This window comes from Plasmodium inui, assembly GCF_000524495.1.
Source record: "Plasmodium inui San Antonio 1 unplaced genomic scaffold supercont1.2, whole genome shotgun sequence".
In the NCBI taxonomy this organism is placed as follows: Eukaryota; Apicomplexa; class Aconoidasida; order Haemosporida; family Plasmodiidae; genus Plasmodium; species Plasmodium inui.
The window spans coordinates 1,183,732-1,201,159 of NW_008481836.1; the positions used below are offsets into that span (position 1 = coordinate 1,183,732).

Genomic DNA, 17,428 nt, shown 5'->3' on the forward strand with positions numbered 1-17,428 from the left:
TTTTTTTTTTTTGCTCAAAATGAAGATGGTTTTTAGCTGTACATATGTATACATATTTACACATATGTATATATCTGTATATATGTGTATATATATACATACATATGCGCATGCTTGTGCTTCTTCACCCTGTTGCACAATTACCCTGCGAAGCGTTCCACATGCCATAACACCACGTAGTGCAGATAACACACAAAAGGTATGCAACCAGAATAGGTGCTTATTCACGCATGTGTTACATATACATATATATTGTACCCTTTTGGCTGATACACCGAAACGCCCCAATGGAACAGTTGCCTACGGCCCCTTCTGCCCAGTTTGCCATCCTAATTGAGGCGGCACGCGACACATAATCAGAGGTTAAGCAGAATTTTATGACCGCTTATTCTGAGTCTGATCACAATTTATGCCGAGTCTGATCAGCGTCTACGCAGAATTCGCCTGCTCGCTCCGGTAAACCAAGAATTTGCCTCAGCAATGTTGTCGTGTTTTAAAATGTTACTAATTTCACTTAATGTTTATCTATTTGCGCGGGAAAAGAGCATATTAGCAAAAATATATATACGCGCGCATACCCATAGGAACCTATTCCTATGTGAACGTGTCTACGTACAGACATATGATGAGTGAACATTCATCGCACACGGGGAATCATAAAATGTGGACTATCAATGTTCTTATGTTTGTGTCAGTGTGCGTTAAAATTAAGAAAATCAAAAAACTCCCAAAAAAAAGAACGGGCGAAAAAACGAATAAGCCATAAGCGATAAGCCATAAACCATAAGCCTTAAGCTAAAGGGAGTAGGCTGAAACGCGAAAAAAAAAATATGCCCAAGTTGAGGAAGAAAAAAAAACAAAGATAAAATATTATAATAAATCAATGCTCATTGGGCATATTACAATGTAGGTCCCATTTTGTTTACTTCTTATTTAGCAACAATGTGGTTATGGCCCCTTCGAATCGTCGGATTCCACAAGAGGGGGTGCTTGCGGGGGTGTTTATCCATCTCTCTTTGCCTACGGCCTTTTTGGCTACTTACCATTTGTTTATGCATATAAATTCTTCTCAAAAAAATGTGTCCATGTTATGCTTAATCTAAGAAATCCTCAGAGATATCATCTTCAGATTTTTCCTCTTCGTTGAAATACTCGGATTTGTAATCCCAAATGTCATCAGGTACTGGTTTATGTAAAGCGTCCTCAATTTTGTTAAAGAGACTCTTGAGGACCGGGCCCAAGAAAGAGTATTTTTCTTCGCTCATACGTGGTGGCTTAATCGAGGAGGCAATAATTTCTTCCGTTGGCCCTAATCCTGCTTTTAACGCTTCCAATAAGACCTTCTTGGCAGTAGTTTTTAACTGGCTTTTTACGTCAAACCCACTTTGTAAAAAGGATGCTGAATCCTTTTGCAGGGAGTTAAGAATTTCATTGGCGATGTTGTCCGCCAGTTCATTTCCAATTACTTCCAAAGATGTCGATTCGGAAAGGAATGACGATAAGCTATTCCCTATACGCTCGGAAAATTCGCTTCCTCCTTCAAGAGAAGACGAGGCAGTCGATCCGCTCTTTCCTCTCAACGACAACACATTTACGAAGCAAAAAAGTGCTAAGAAAGCACAAATAATCGAGACTCGGTTCACTTTGTTCATTTTGCCTTTTTTTGGTTTGTTAAGTAAATGAATATATATATGCGTGTATATATGTGTGTATATATGTTCTTGAACTATGGGATGCGCGAGCGTAAAAGTACGTGTTTAAAAGGATGTGTTATGAGAGTTATTCACACAATCAAAGGGTTAATACAAGTTGGAAGAAGGAAGCATAAAAAGACAGTTAAGTGAAAAGGTGTTTGTTTAAATGTTACACGAATTGAAATTGAATCATTTAACAAAATCATTTTTGACAAAATAAAAGGAAGCATGTTATAATTTTATATTATTTATTGTGTGTCCTTTTTTTATTTTCTTTTTTTACTTTCTCATGTGTGTTTAAAATAAATGGTGTAAAAATATATTTGCAAATTAAAAAAAAAAAAAAAAAACAGATTAAAATTTAAAGTAAAGATTAAAGCTATATGTACATGCACAACTTCAGTGATCAAACACTTAACAAAATGTTTCTTAAAGATCATTTTTTTTTACACATTAAATAGCTATCTGGAGTTTTTTTTTTATTTATTTTTTTTTTTTTAAAAAAGTGTTCAGGTAAAATTGAGAGTCCTGTCCAGATTTTTATACTCTCCACTTGGTTGTTGTATTCAGTTGTGTTACATTTGGTTCAAACATTCAATAAAATAGAAGCAAGCCAAATTAAGAAAAAAAAATTAGCGTATCGTAGAACCTTTTAATCAAGTAAGCACACATTGTTCATATTTTTTTTTTTTTTTAAGAAGTCCGCATTTTTTTTTTGGCATGTAGCATAAAAAAACGTTTTCTCATGCGTAAGAAAAGAAAAAAAAAAATAGCCAATGTTGCAATAATTTGTTAACCAAGTTATGCACATATTGGCTGTTTTTATTGAGGTGCTCAGCATTCATGTGATTAAGATAAATTAAATCAGATTTTTGTCACATATTCGTGATCAAGACCTGTAGCCAAAATTGGGGATCCAGACAAGGCTTAATACTGCTTGCAACGGTGTGAACAATTTTTTTTTTCGCAGAACCTTTTGGCATGTGTATATGTATACATAAACTCTTACGTGAGCTCATGTGACTTTTTTTTTTTTTTTTTTTCCCACACTCAGTGCTATTCCTTCACTCACCATGTGCGTTTTAAAAAGAAAACTGAGTTATGCTTTCGCCAGATAGCTTCACCAACTGACTCTTTCGAATTCGTTAAAATTTTAAAAATGGCTTTATGTAGTGTAATTTTTCGCATGTGATCATCATTTGGTAAGAAGAGGGAAGTAAAAAGGGTCCAATACGAAATAGCAAAAATTTTCTCATCATTTTTATGGAAACGTTCTTTTTGCCCTACAATTAAAAAAAGGTGATGTTTTGCCCTCAGAATGACGTAAGTTTTTCGAGAAAGCTTTTTGCGTCCCATGTTGGTGGTCCTCTTAATGTGCATAAAGCTTGGCATGTAAAAAGGTGAAAGCTCATTACTTTGTATATCACACCTGTTCACCAATGCAATTTGTCCCATTTTGCCGTCTCTTCAACTTTGCACACGTTAATGTACATGCGCCCAACGAACGTAGTAGGAAACCCGCGTCCATTCACTTTTTTACTACTAAAGGAGCATTTTTCCAAATCAGTGCAGTCCATCTGGCGCTCAAAGTGGTTAACCTGGATGAGCGAAACGTTTCCCGTGAATTCGTTTAAATGTAGTATACAATGAAGAAAAAAAATGGAAAGAAATATTTTTCTATTTTAAGAAGCAAAATGTTATCACTTCTTAAGCTAAGTCCTGCGTATTTTTCCGCACCTGCTTAGACATAGGAATATTTTCCGCAAGTTAAAACCTCATTATAGTGTTCCATAAAAACAAAAAAAAAATGTTAAATGAAGATAAATGTTCACACATAATGTGCAAATTTTTAAACAAATATTTTTATGAAAAAAAAATTGTGGTAAGATTTTATTTTCCCTTGTTTTCTTTGTAAAACTGAAAGTCCGCCGAGTTTAAAAAAAAAAAAAAAAAAAGCGAAATATGTAGATACATAAAACGACAATTTTTGTGAGCACACGACATGGATAGCAAAAATAAGTGCGCCTTTTTCTCTTACTAAATGAAGATGTCATGCTAAATTCACATAAGACAAATGTAAGCAGACGTTCGTCTTAGCTGGTGCACAGGGCAATGGACACGTATACCTCCTCAGTTTTGAGATGAGTCAAAAGTCTAAAGTGTGCTCTTCTCTTTAACTTTCATGTGTCCTTTCTTCGGAGGTAAAAAGTTCGATTTAGGTTTTTTTTTTTTTTATCCTTAGTGAAAAGCACCTTTTCGTGCGACCAAAACGGCACGTATATTTTCTTTAAATGTCACGAAATTTTTTGCGTCTTTGACTGTTTAACCGTATCATTGAAAATTGGAGCCATTCTTCCATAAAACATGTGCCTAAAAAGATAGGGGAAAAAAGCATGGACGTTTAAGCAACAAGTATCTAGCGCAACGCAAGCATTTATACGTACACATGCACAAGCGTAATTAATGAGAACAGCTGTAGAACGTGTTTTAGCTCATTTACTCCTCGTGTACTTTTCAACGCACAATGTAAAGTGCGAAATAAGCAGATATTTGCTTACCCACGATAATTATGACGATTACAATTTAGAAAAATTTAACTCCTCCGATTTTTTAAATGAAGAAAAGTCATACATTGCAGACGTGAACTCGGTGGGAAAAAGTAAAAGATTGCAAAATGACAACGGCATCTTTGTAGGCAATCCTTTATATGGTTGCTTCAACAGGCACGCACTGAGGCAAAATGGTCCACATGGTGAAAATGTTGTAAATCAGGAGCAATCAACAAAATGGGACGAAAAAAACGAACCGGCGAAATGCAGTGGAGACACGTGTTCCAGTTTTATGCTTATAAAAGCGCACGACGCAGCGGCACAAGACAGGAAGAAAAATGAAAAAGATTACAAATTCTGTAACTTGCAAAGGGAAGGACGAAGCGATAAAAAAATTCCCAGTGAGAAAGAAAAAGTGGGCCAAGCTGCCACTATAAATAAGCATAATTATAACTCCAACCTGGTGGATCTCACCAGGAAACCTAATAAGCAGCACCTGTCACATGGTTTACCAGAAGGTTACCCCAAAGAGAAAAAAAAAAATGTTTACACGGAACCGAGTGATCATGAAAACCTTAGCCATTTCGAGACAGACATCGTTTCTCCCTCCAACCTGAAGAAAAGTGCACAGCGGGAAGAAAAGCAAATCAAAATTCATGGCAGCTCCAAGCGAAATGAACCTTCCTCAAATAAACGGCCTAAAAATGGAGGAGATAACATGGTGATGCTCCCTTCGTATAACGATAGCATTGGCTACTCTGGAGGAAATTACTTCGAAAAGGAGAAATTCCTCCAGATAAAATTCCCAATAAATATCAGCAACGAAGTTACCGAACAAAATGAAGAGATGGACAACGAGAAGGAGATCATGAAAATTCTAGAAAGGCAGGAATTGCAGGAATCGCAGAAATCTCTGCAGAACAATTCAGGTGCAAATTTTGCAACATATACGAACAAGGAAGGAGAAAGAAACCATACTGAGAAAGGAAGTAACAATTTTGTAGATTCCACACTGGGGGAAGATAACCTAATAGGAATCTTCAGAACTCCGTACAGCCTTGGGAGGGATAATTTTTTCATCAAAAACGAAATGGAAGATTTGAAACGGATAAATTCAGAGAGGAGGGATGAACAGCAGAAAGATTTCGACTTAAGAGACGCTCTAATGCGTGAAACGGGAAGCATAACCAATACGCAACCACTTGGTGGAGGCAGACAAATTAAAGAAAATAGAAATAATGTCCCAACGCATAATCCTAGTGATGGAGAGAAGCACGCGGAATATAATAAGGGATACAACCCAGACATCGATTTGTCGTTAAAGTACCTGGGGTTAGGTTACGACATCATTATGGGGAACCCAGAAGGAGATCCCACGATAAACGTCGACCCGGGGTTCAGGGGACCCGTGCTCCAAATAAATATAGAAGAGATGCACGTGAATAAGCATAACAGTAGAGACGCTAATGGTACTACCTCTCCTTATGGTAGCGGTATCCCTGGAGGAGGTCCCTCATACAGGGAGTCCACACTCATGGGGGACTACACCATAGAGGAGCACAAGCCAAAACTGACCCCGTGGGTGATCCCTGAGCATTCTTGTAGCCAATCGAAAAATGTAGAAGAAATACAAAATTTAGAGCAATACAAAATGGAATTACTATCCGATGTTAAGGTCAGCACCCCGTCCATTTTCCCCTACTCCTTTTCCGCATCGGCAGAGTATAAAAATGCGATAAAAAAATTAAAGGTGCAAAATAATGTCATATTTATGATGAAAATTTATTGCCTACGTTATTATACTGGAATACCAACTACGACGAGTTGGAGGTTTACAGACAATTTTAGAAACGCCTTGAAGAACCTACCCCCAAGGTTTGACGGGCTGAAAGAAGATAGCCAATGTTCATACGAGTACTACATTAACAAGATACATACTCCCCAATGTGAAGAAAATGTGAACAAGTGGATGATGTTTTTCAAGCTTCATGGTACGCATGTAGCCCATGAAATATACTTGGGGGGGAAAATAATCATAAAAATGAATATGGAAAAGGACGAATACAACAAATTGAAAGATAACAATATAAGCATAAAAACGTTTTTTAATTTGTACTTTCACAAAATGGGGTTATCTGCAGGTTACAGCAAGAAGACACCAAAACTGGTGAGAAAATTTAGAACCTCGAAGGATGTATCGATCCTTGGAGGGAACCCAGGACTAAATATAGAAAATTCAACCTTCTTTCAAAAATGGGTTGATTCTATTAATAAGAATTCCATGCCTATAAGAACCAAGTTGTTACCCTTCAGCTTCTTCATGGACGATCCTAACATGATACAAGCGTATAAGGACGCCTTAACTTTTTATGGCCTCACTTATGGGGTTCAAATATTTGACCATGAAAAATATAGCCATGTGGTATTATCCATAGATGAATATCTTGAAAAATGCACCCAAAAATTGTATGCGGGTCCTCCTCCAGGATTATTAACATGCCCATTGGGAAGTAGCCTCCTCATGGGCTTTTCCCTAAATTTAGATTTTTATAAGAATAAAGACCTAAGCAGTACTAATGGTTTAGCTAGCTGCGAACAGATGAAAGAATCCTGTAGTGGTAATAGCTTTGGTAAAAAATATTCAGATATAAGAATATGGGGATTATGCTCTGAAAAACCATTGGACTTTATAACACAAGTTGTCCAACAAGGGGAGTCCCCCAAAATAACTGCATCGTGTCCTGGAAATTTAGTTATCCTCTTTGGATTTGCTCTAATGAAAGGTAAAGGCTCATCCTCTGCGAACAAAGTGGACATATATCCATGTCGAACGGGCCAAACGAGCTGCTCCGCGGTGTTACAAAACAGCAAAATTAAACAAAGCATGATATATATTGCTTGTGTGGATAAATCTACCAATGGATTAGAAAATATTCAAACGTTTAGTAAGGTAAAAAATATGGGTTATGTAAATTCAGATCAGCATGAAGATGATACGTCGCTTAGTTTTGCTTGTCCAAAAAATACCTCCTTGGTATTTGGTTTCTCCCTCGAATTTCACACGAACTTCTCAAAGACGAGGAATAATTTTACGGACTGTTCTAAAGCTTCTAACACTTGTCAGATAAGGGGCACTGGGATTAATACGAAGCTTGCCTTTTTTAAGCCAGACAAGTACTCGCTAGCGATAGTGGCAGTGTGTCGCACCCGAAGCGAGTTGTCCCTACGCGTGTGAGGGGCAGGGTGCCATTCCCCCATCACCAATGTTTATCTTTCACACCATTTCTGTGGCCATTTTTCGGTCACTTTGTGAGTAACCTTCTGACCAACTTGTAACCACTTTGTACTTTTTTTTTAGTAGCATAATCCTTCCTGCCGTAGTTACAGACCGGATTGGCCATTTTTTTAGCCCTCACTACTGCGTCCTATGCATACATACGCTTAAATATATTTGTGCAGAATGCCCCCGATGTGCGTCTCACCCGACAGTTCAAGTTTCGCCACATCGAGAATTCATCGCCCACTTATTATTGCTTTTAAAAAAAGGGGGAAATAATGGCCTCAAAATAAATTTGTCAGGGTGGAGCATCTTTACTCCACTTTGTTAATTTTGCCATTTCTCCCCTTCGTTGTTAGGCTGCTTTTTTTTTTTTTTCTTTTGCGCATTTCCGCGTCCAAGGTGTATCCATTTTTCTGATACGTAGATGCACACAGATGTGTTTCCCCATTTATGCACCCCCATCCGGCTTTACACATATATGGACTGCACTGAAGAGCTTGCATTTCGCGTGCTCACCGAAACGGTTCCATTTCGTCTATTCACTGAAACGGTTCCATTTTGCGTGTTCACTGAAAACGAAAAAACTATTCACCGCCCGAAAATTTTCCTTGTTTGTCACACTAGTTAATTCACTAATAAGTAAAAAATAGGTTCTCCCTCACGTGCAGAACATAGATAAGAAAAAATTGATTTCGCCATAAGTGTGCGCTATCCAGGTGGTGAGAAGTTAGGTAGATGATAGTGAGTAGAGGAACAATTTTAAAAATTTTATGTACAGGGGAAATACGCACGAAATACGGCTATATGTTGCTATTTGAGAAAATATAGTGGTGCCATTCGATCGAATCGGTCATTATTTTGTCATATAAATGTACACTCACATGTAGATTACGTTATTTTACCCCTCCCGAGGTGCATAATTCATAAGCGAAGAAGGAATACTCTAACTTTGGGTTATGAACCCTTTCTCGTTTGGGAACCTTATTCTTATGCTATTTTTCCATACGTAGCAAATTAAAGAATTTTTTAATGCATTAGGCTACTTGATCTAGTGGTATGATTCTTGCTTCGGGTGCAAGAGGTCCCGGGTTCGATTCCCGGAGTAGCCAATAGAGAAAAAACAAATTTTGCTATAAAAAATTAGAACACTTTATCTGCCTCAATTCTTTTACAGCACATGAAAATAAAACGTAAAATATATAAAGCTGTGTTTAGTGAACCCTAAAATTTATTTATTAGATAATTTCATAGAATTGAGCAAAAATTTCGTTTCTTTTCATTCTAGCACACATATTATTTGTTTATTTCTCCTTGGAATTAAATTAAAGTTATTCTTTTTAATGACATAACTTCTAAATAGCTGATAACTGCATCGTAGTTCCCCTTTAACGGTTTAGTTGAAATTACAAAATTAAAAAGGCTCTGCGACGCGCCAAAAAATGGGGACAAACACTGCGTAACCTAAACTTTGTACATATAATTTTTTTCGGGTGTAACGAGGGAAATGTTCATCATGTTCACGTGCAGAGTTAACTAAGACTTATGTTTAAAAATTTGAAGAATGCATATGTAACCCATTTGTGAAAAAATCTTCGCCAAAAATTGGGGGGCAACATATAACTCCTCCCCAAAGGTTAGGGAGCACATACACAGTGTTTAGCAAACGATTTATAATGCATAATCGGTACCAAGCGGAAAGGAGAAGTAAAATTGCACGGAAGAAAGGAAAAAAAAAAAAAAAAAGAGTTATACATATTTCATATCCACATAGAGGCCTATTTTGTTTTTATTCCCTCGAAAATGGGATGGACCTTATTTGACGTTGTAGAAGTTGGCCGTAGAAATGCCATTCCATTAGGAGCATTCCTTCACTTGACAAAATATGTCCCCACCTTTTTTCAAAACCTGGCTAAGAACTCGACGTAGCGATGACCAAAGCGACGGAGGGGGATACCACAAAAACGTAGTAACTGTTACATGTCAATTTTGAGAACTTCTTTTTTTTTCCCCCCCGTCTCTTTATCATTTACATAAACATAGTTAAAATTGTGCCTCCGTGTGGTGAGCGCCCATCGTTTGGGGAAGGCACTAAGGTATCCGTCCAAAGGGATAAATGACATAAATATGGTGAACCTTTCATATCAAAAAGGAAAATGGCGTCTCCCATAATGTATCCTAAGGAGCGTAGTTCCACTTGGTTAAATTGTAAAGGTAATAATTTACTCTAGTGTGTGCATATTTCTTTTATCGCCACGTCCAGGGGTGTTATACATATGTAGAACTCTCATCATGTTTAGTAAACATCCAGTGGGGAGGAGGGAAGAAATAACGTCTTTGAACTTTTCCCCATATAGAAGCCGTATAAAATAAAATTATAAGAAAGCGCAATACTACACAAATTGTTCAATGTGCATTTCGATTAAGGTGGGAAATGTGGAAAAAAATCTCCACATTTTGTGTAAACGACGATTTAATGATGTTCCTTCAGTTCGCCTCTTTTTTTCTGTTTCCATTCGTTTGGATATGTTGTGCACGGCCGGACTACGCAGATTGCCACACTTCTTCATTCGATTATTTAATTTGTGAAATGTGCCTTTTTTCAAACAATCACTTATGTGCTCCTGGAAAAGCGTGAAATTTTCTGTCTGTTCATTTTTTTTTTTTTTACAACCCATATGAAGTTATGCAAACATACAACTCGCAATTGTAATGGAAAAAAGTTTTATTTACATAAAATCGATGCAAAGCATGAGCGGAAAATAAACAAATAAAATGAAACAATGGAGAAGCTGCCATTAAGGAAAAACCAGAAAATACGCATAAAATGAAAAATGAACATGTAGAGAAAGGAAAGGAAAATATAGTCCCTGCTGACAAATCCTTCTCCTCATAAGCGCAAATTAAAAACAGCGACTGGAAAAGGAAAAAAAAAAAGAAATGGCAAAATAAGAAATCAGTTGGATCCTTCCATATATGCATACACTATATTTATTTTTCACATATGGCTGACGCGCCCCGTTACAGATTTGTATACGCATCAGGAGGTGCAAGGAGAGGGGGGCAAATTGTAAAACGATTAGCCCTTCTCTCGTCCGCCACCATTTAAAATGTTCATATGTTAAACGAAAAGAGTAAAAAATAAAGAGTAGGAAAGAAAAAAAGAAAAAGAAAAAAGAAGGAAAGGAAAAGAACTGTGCTTATATATGGTTCACTTTCCCCATTCTGCTAATGTCGCATGACGTTTACTTCCTCTTTAATCCATTTTCTTTTTTTGCGAGAGGAAAAAAGCCTCTTAGGAATCATACGTGTAAACACGCATGTACATATCATATATATATATCTTTATACATACATATACTAGTTCGTGCGTACGAACGCTTTCGCCCTTCTTTCAACTTCACGCCATTCATTTCTTTCCCTTTACAATGAGATTTTTTCCGTCACCCTTCGCAATTTTCAAGTGAAGAGTTTCTCACATGGAAATATATTATGCAAGCAATAATGACGTACCTCCTATTCGTACGTGCATGCGTGGGTTACGTATACCTCAGTGGGATTTCTTTTTTTTCTTAAATTTTTTAATTTGAAAAATAAGAGAGAGGGATTAACCCTTCAGCATTTTTTTTTTGTAATTCTATAACTATGGATGTAATAATTGAGTAACTATTCATATAATAGTTGAGTAACATGTGCCCTTTCAATTTATCCACGTGAATCGAATCGCCCACCCCTTTGAAAACGTTATTTAGCAGTCTACAAGTCAAGCGCAAGCACATAAGTGCGTACCTACGGACATCTTTATCGTATATATACATATGCACATATATATTCATATATATATTTATGCTTGTTATCCGTGCGTACCAGCGTAGTTATTGCGCCTCCCCTACAGAACACTTCCTTTTTGATGCACAGATGAAGGGAAAATTTTATGCACGCACGAGCAGCAGCCCGCACGTGCGCATTCGCATATGCTGACATGCATGGAGCAGGTTGGTGTGCACAAATATAAATAAGCACATCTATATAAATGTACAGATATATAAATAGATATATATACATATATGTGCACGTACATGCGCGAGAACACACGTTTGCGTAATTGTCAACGAGCTTCGCGGATGGCCAGCATCTTGACAGTCAAAATCGGCATGAAAGAATTGAAGAAGTCTGGCCCTTCGATTCGCGACCCTGCGTTTTCATTTAAATCGGTAAAAGTTCACCTTCTGGCGTGAGACGGAGAATAGGGGGATTCTCGTGTGCACGTACCTGTGAACAACTGTTTGTGGGAAAAAGGATAGCACTACAAATGAACCGACCTGTGTTAACACCAGCCGCGTGTAGCTCCTCGCATTTTCACAAGTGTGTGTATGCATGTACGTGCACATGTATGTATGTTGGCAGGTACATGTACCTTTGCAGGTGTGTGTAGGCTCACGTGCGGCGAGCGATCCTGGGGGGACCACCTATAATTTAAAAGAATTTATAAGCCCTCACGTGGCGGCCAGTTCCGCCCTACCAGTTTGACCACCAGATTGTACACCCAGCAGTTCAACAGAAAAGCCGTCCGACGAGCTGTGTTCCAATCCTTCCGACAGTCCACCCACCAAAAGCCATTCATCACTCCCCACATCATATTATACCTGCCGATTTACCCCCTACGAATGAACAAAATGAAAGACATATTACCAAAAAATGGGTGCACACAAACAGAAGAAGAACAGTTTTGCCTACAAGACATTAACGCGAAAAATGAGGAGGATTACACTAGCGAACGTAACAGCCTACCTTACGTCTCTACCCATCATGGCGTAAATATAAGAAAGAAAAAGGTCGAGCCAGCGGGTTTTATGTTTTATGTAAAGTACGAAATTGCTCTGTTAAAAGGGAAGAAGAAAAAGGCAAAGGAAGGTAGACACATCCCTATAGAGGAGATATTTCTCTATAAAGAAAAAATAGATTACTTGAATGAACTTAAAGTAAAGAATGAAGCGGAAGAGGAACCCCACAGCGGGGAGGAGCAGGGTGGCGACCACAACAAAGAGAAGTCCACGAAAAATAACAGGGACAAAAATTACGAAGATGACTATGATGATCCGAACAACATGGATAGTAGCAATAAGAAGAAACAGGAAAAGGCAAACAATAAGAAGAGCTCCAATTTAGTGAAAAGATGCATAAATAATAACATAAATGTGTATGAGATTTTAAGTGTAGAGGAGGCAGATGATTTAGAGACCATAAAAGCGTCGTACAAAAAACTTATATTGTTATTTCATCCTGATAAGAACAAGGGCACGAACTTTTTAAATCAAAAGGAAAAGGAAAAGAAGAAGAAGAAGGAAAGGGAGAAGGGCAAAGACGGTAACAGAAACGATGATAATGATAATGCTAAGGAAAAAGGGCAACATGACAGCCATGAGACCAGAAAGGACTTGATGTATTACATGGAGAAATACAACATCGAAAAATTAACCCCAGAAGAGAAAAAAAGCATGTTCCTAAAAATTCAAGACTCCTACGCCGTCTTGTCAGACAAGACACTTCGAAAACAGTATGACAGTTCCATCCCATTTGATGAATACATTCCAACACTAACCGAGCTGGAGGAGGCCCCCAACTTTTATGAATTCCTCAGACCAGTTTTTAAGAGAAATGCCAAGTGGTCCGCTAAAAAACCAGTGCCGGACATAGGAGATGAACATACAGATATCAAAACTGTAAAATATTTTTACGACTTTTGGTATAATTTTATGAATTGGAGAGATTTCTCGTATCAGAATGAATATAACTATGAAGAAGCGGAGTGTCGAGAGGAGAGGAGATGGATGGAAAGAGAAAATAGAAAAATCCAGAAAAAGGCTTCCAAGGCGGAAAATTTAAGAATTATCAAATTGGTAGATTTAGCATACAATAACGACCCCAGAATTATTGCAGAAAATAAGAGACTCAAATTGGAGAAACAAAAGAAAAAAGAATTCTCCATTTTGGAGAAACAAAAAAAAACAGATGCGACGATGAACGAAATGGAAAAGGAGAACCCCCCCAACCAACAGAGCAATGATAAAAAAAATAAGGACAACAAAGCAGCTGTCAAAATTTGGAGACACCATATTAAATCGCTGTGCCTAACAAAGTTAGCAAAACATGTAGACTCCGATTTGGTACAGGAAAGATTATCCCTTATGCCGTTTGAAACCTTGTGTGAATTTATAGACGACATTTATGTGTTTCTCAATTTTAACCTGCACAAGGGGAATCCTCTTTCTGTAGAAAAACCGACTGCGTCCAACGATACCCAAGTTAGTAAGCAGTCACAAGGGGAGAAATATTCTACACACAATGCACAGCGCAAGGGTGATAGCAGTCCCCTAATTAACACCAATAATGTTTGTGAAAATATGTCCACTAACTTGGTAGGGACAAACGGAATTGTCAAGCAGGACTCAAATGACACAGTGAGGGAGGACCCCCGCGAATGCGCCAAAGCGGGCCTGTCCAACTACTCCGCGGGTTGCACAGAAGGCACTGACTATACGACCAAGAAGGAGAATAACAACACGTTAAATGGACATATCGCTCGGATCAGCAACTACAACCATAAGGATAACTTTATCGTAGAGAAGGACAAGCAAAACCAAGCGATAAATGGCGACACCTCAATTGAAAGCCCCCCTTGTGAAGTTAACCATCTGCATCACAGCAAAATCCAAACAGGGGAAAGTGACCCACGAGTGGAAGTGCACCCCACTGGTAACAAACGAGAAGACGAACAAAATAGGAACAAATTAGTAAATGCGGAGAAAGTACCCAACGGGGTGAATTCAGGAGAGCCAAAACTTCCCGAAAGCGTTGATTCCAAGAGGAGCCCCTCCGAAAACATCGCCATGCGCAATAACACCATGAGCAGTACCACGTGTAGCACGGCGAGCAGCACGACGCGCAATCAGGTGGCGGGCCAAACGACCAGTCAAACACAGAACAGCAACTACGGTGGGGGAAACAGAACCACCGGGTTTATAGGCCACCTGAAGAACATAGAACTGGGGGACAAAGAAATCGAGTTGTTAATTCTGATATTTAAAAAATACATTAACCAATTTACCCGTGTTATGGAAGAGGAACAAAAAAAAAACTCGAAGGAGGCCCCGAGTACAACGAACAAAGACGAAAGGGATGCACGGGTAGCAGAAGGGGGAACCATGAATAGTAGTCCCTCCCATGTGCATCAACAGGTTAACGAAAATGTAAAGCTAATGAATGAACAGGGAAGTGGTCACGTTTCCGAAAATGACAAAAAGAAGAATGATGAATCGAGTAACACGTGCGGGAAGTGGACGGCCCAGGAAGTCTCCCTACTTGCGAAGGCATTGAAGTCCTACCCAGGGGGAACCAGAAACAGATGGGATCTGATTTCCAATTTTATAAAAACGAAAAGTGTGAAAGAAGTTATAAAGAAGACAAAAGAAATGTTCGAAAATGAAACGTTAAAAAATTTAAGCAGAAACTTTGAAGAAACTGCTTTTGATAATTTTAAAAATCAAAATAAAGGAGTGATGAAAAAAATCGATGACAATTTAGATAAGAGGGATGTAAAAATGACAGCCGAGGAAAAAGATAACTTAGAAAATAAGTCGACAGATAATTTGACAGATAATTTAAATGGCCACGCGGAGGTGAAGCGGCCATGGACACATCAGGAGCAGTATTTGTTGGAACAAGCGCTGATCAAGCACCCTGCGTCTTTACCGAAAAAGGAGAGGCTCCAGCTAGTGGCCTCTGAGATAAAGACAAGGACGCTGGAGGAAGTTATCCTCAGAATGAAGACTCTCAGGGCACAGATATTAGCCAAGAAGGCGACGAAGTAGGGTGCAGGCACATACCGTTAGGTAAGCCTCCAGTTCCTGGCACACGCGTGCAAGTGTACCTTTTTCAGTATGCACGACGGGGCCCCTTTGGCTGTGAAAGAAAAGTGTGAACTGGGGGCCACCGCACCTTGGCATATAAATGTGGCATATACATCTGCTAGGGCAGTATGGCCCTCCCGCGGTTAAGTGGCAGAAAGGAAATTCTCCAGACCGAGGGAGAAGATCATGTCAGTGTTATTATCGCTTCGCGTCACAAGCTAAACGAAAACAATGTAATGAGAAATGCAGCATTATGTTTCGACTTCAATGGATAAACCAAATACACACCACCAATATGGCATCCTTCAACGAAACCCAGGGGGGCAGAATTCCCCCATTTTATATGCGTTATTAATTTAACCACACAGGTGTATGTACTTCTGTACATATGAAATAATCTCTTGTCCATATTTGTACGAACCTATGTTTTCAGTCTATTCATTTTATCCTAAAGATATATGAATGAACCAATTCCTTTCTTCCCCTTTTCGTTATGAATTGCATTGTTTAAACGTTTTGTTAAGTTTTTTTTATGACTTTTTTGCATTCGAATTTGCACTTGCCCTTAATTTTTAATTTTTTTTTTTCCCCTGTGTTTTTTGCGTCGTCGCATTTGGGTCTCCGCTTTTGCATTTCGCCGATGCGATTTTGCATTAGCCTTTCCCCGTCCATTTCCCCCATTGCATGTACACGCCCCCCTCTGAAATAATTTTGTTTTATTCCCTCACGTCTTTATAATTAAAGTTGTCACTCGTTATTATCTTTTTTTTATCAATGTCTTTTACATCGCAGTAGGTTTTTCCACAAATCTTATTAGAAGCAACACTGCAACATTGTTTTTTCAGTTTTAAGTTTAATTTGACTATTAAAATGTTTCACGTAGGTGAGGAGCAATGAGGAAGCGGCGGGGAAGAAGCAGAAAATACGCGTGAAAGCAGTAGATAAACAGCGTAGAAAATTCAACCTGCCGCTACGCACTGCCCAATTAAAAACGAATTAGAAGCAGAAAAAGCCGCAGCAACACGGTGGACGCAGCGCGATATAGAAAAACACGCGTGGATCAACCACCATTTTGTTTCTTCGTTAGACGCGGAAAAAAGGAAATCTCCTTCCTTACTATCTTGCTTGCACAAAGAAAAAACGAAATAAAATATGAAACGGGGAAGGACAAAAATATTCACCGCTTACTCAAACAAAGATAAGCAAAACAAATAATCATCCACCCCCCTGGGTGCATCCACCGAGGAGCCACCTCCACTCACCGCTGCTTCTTCAAACGATATCTGCGGCCACCCTTCTTATCCCGCATGAATCTTTTATTTATAAGTCTGCTTTGCCGAGGCAGTTTATACGTCCTCACTTTTTCTTTCGTTGGGATCCAAGGAATGGTAGACAGACCCATTCTTTTTTTTTTGTATTTCTTTTTCTGATGTTTTCTAATTTTAAAGTACCTTCTGCGCTTTGTGCTTATTTGCTTCTTTAATATAAAGTTAAAATGAGATTTTAAAAAGGGGAAATAAAATCCACTCAAAATGCTACCTCGGTGGGGTCCCATACAAATCGCGTTCGTCGTAAAGGAAAATTTTTTTATTAGTAGCACTTCATTCCTATTTTTGCAGCAATGTCTTACGGACTGGTGAGAAAATCGGACTAAGTTTTCGAAGCAGTTTTTCAACATAGTATAAACCGAAAATGAATAGAAAAAAGAAAAAAAGAAAAAAAGTGAGTATCCTTCCTTCCGCAGTTATGTATACCCTCCTTTTACTTTTCTACATGAGTCCCTGTGTTTCTTCTTACCGATACGTCGTGCACCCCCGTGTGGGTAAATATCCATGCCAGTAGCTAAGCTGGTGTATGTGTACTTATGCCTCTCTGTCATTTCACTTTTTTCTGCCAAGTAGATGCTTCAGCACTTATCTTGCTTTGCTTCATATGGTGAAGACCACTGGTGAGAAGCATTTGAAACCTTTGCTGAGATGGAAGATCAATCTTTTCTGG

The 17,428-nt window shown here is 38.5% G+C and overlaps 4 protein-coding genes and 1 non-coding gene across 5 annotated transcripts; 3 read left to right on the plus strand and 2 right to left on the minus strand.

The window, feature by feature from the left end:
• Positions 1 to 1,094: 1,094 nt before the first annotated feature.
• On the minus strand, positions 1,095 to 1,652 carry C922_00716 (hypothetical protein; the record flags this gene model as incomplete). Its single annotated transcript, XM_008816329.1, has 1 exon — positions 1,095 to 1,652. One exon carries the CDS (start codon positions 1,650 to 1,652, stop codon positions 1,095 to 1,097), a length of 558 nt encoding a protein of 185 aa, XP_008814551.1.
• Positions 1,653 to 4,157: 2,505 nt separating this feature from the next.
• Positions 4,158 to 7,478, plus strand: C922_00717 (hypothetical protein; the record flags this gene model as incomplete). The annotated part of the gene is made up of 1 exon (XM_008816330.1): positions 4,158 to 7,478. One exon carries the CDS (start codon positions 4,158 to 4,160, stop codon positions 7,476 to 7,478), a length of 3,321 nt encoding a protein of 1,106 aa, XP_008814552.1.
• A 1,082-nt stretch (positions 7,479 to 8,560) lies between these two features.
• Positions 8,561 to 8,632, plus strand: C922_00718. The gene has a single exon. It is a non-coding gene; the product is annotated as a tRNA-Pro (tRNA).
• A 3,564-nt stretch (positions 8,633 to 12,196) lies between these two features.
• Positions 12,197 to 15,391, plus strand: C922_00719 (DnaJ like subfamily C member 2; the record flags this gene model as incomplete). Its single annotated transcript, XM_008816331.1, has 1 exon — positions 12,197 to 15,391. One exon carries the CDS (start codon positions 12,197 to 12,199, stop codon positions 15,389 to 15,391), a length of 3,195 nt encoding a protein of 1,064 aa, XP_008814553.1.
• Positions 15,392 to 16,688: 1,297 nt separating this feature from the next.
• On the minus strand, positions 16,689 to 17,108 carry C922_00720 (hypothetical protein; the record flags this gene model as incomplete). Its single annotated transcript, XM_008816332.1, has 1 exon — positions 16,689 to 17,108. The coding sequence occupies one exon, from the start codon at positions 17,106 to 17,108 to the stop codon at positions 16,689 to 16,691; it is 420 nt and encodes a 139-aa protein (XP_008814554.1).
• Positions 17,109 to 17,428: the final 320 nt, after the last annotated feature.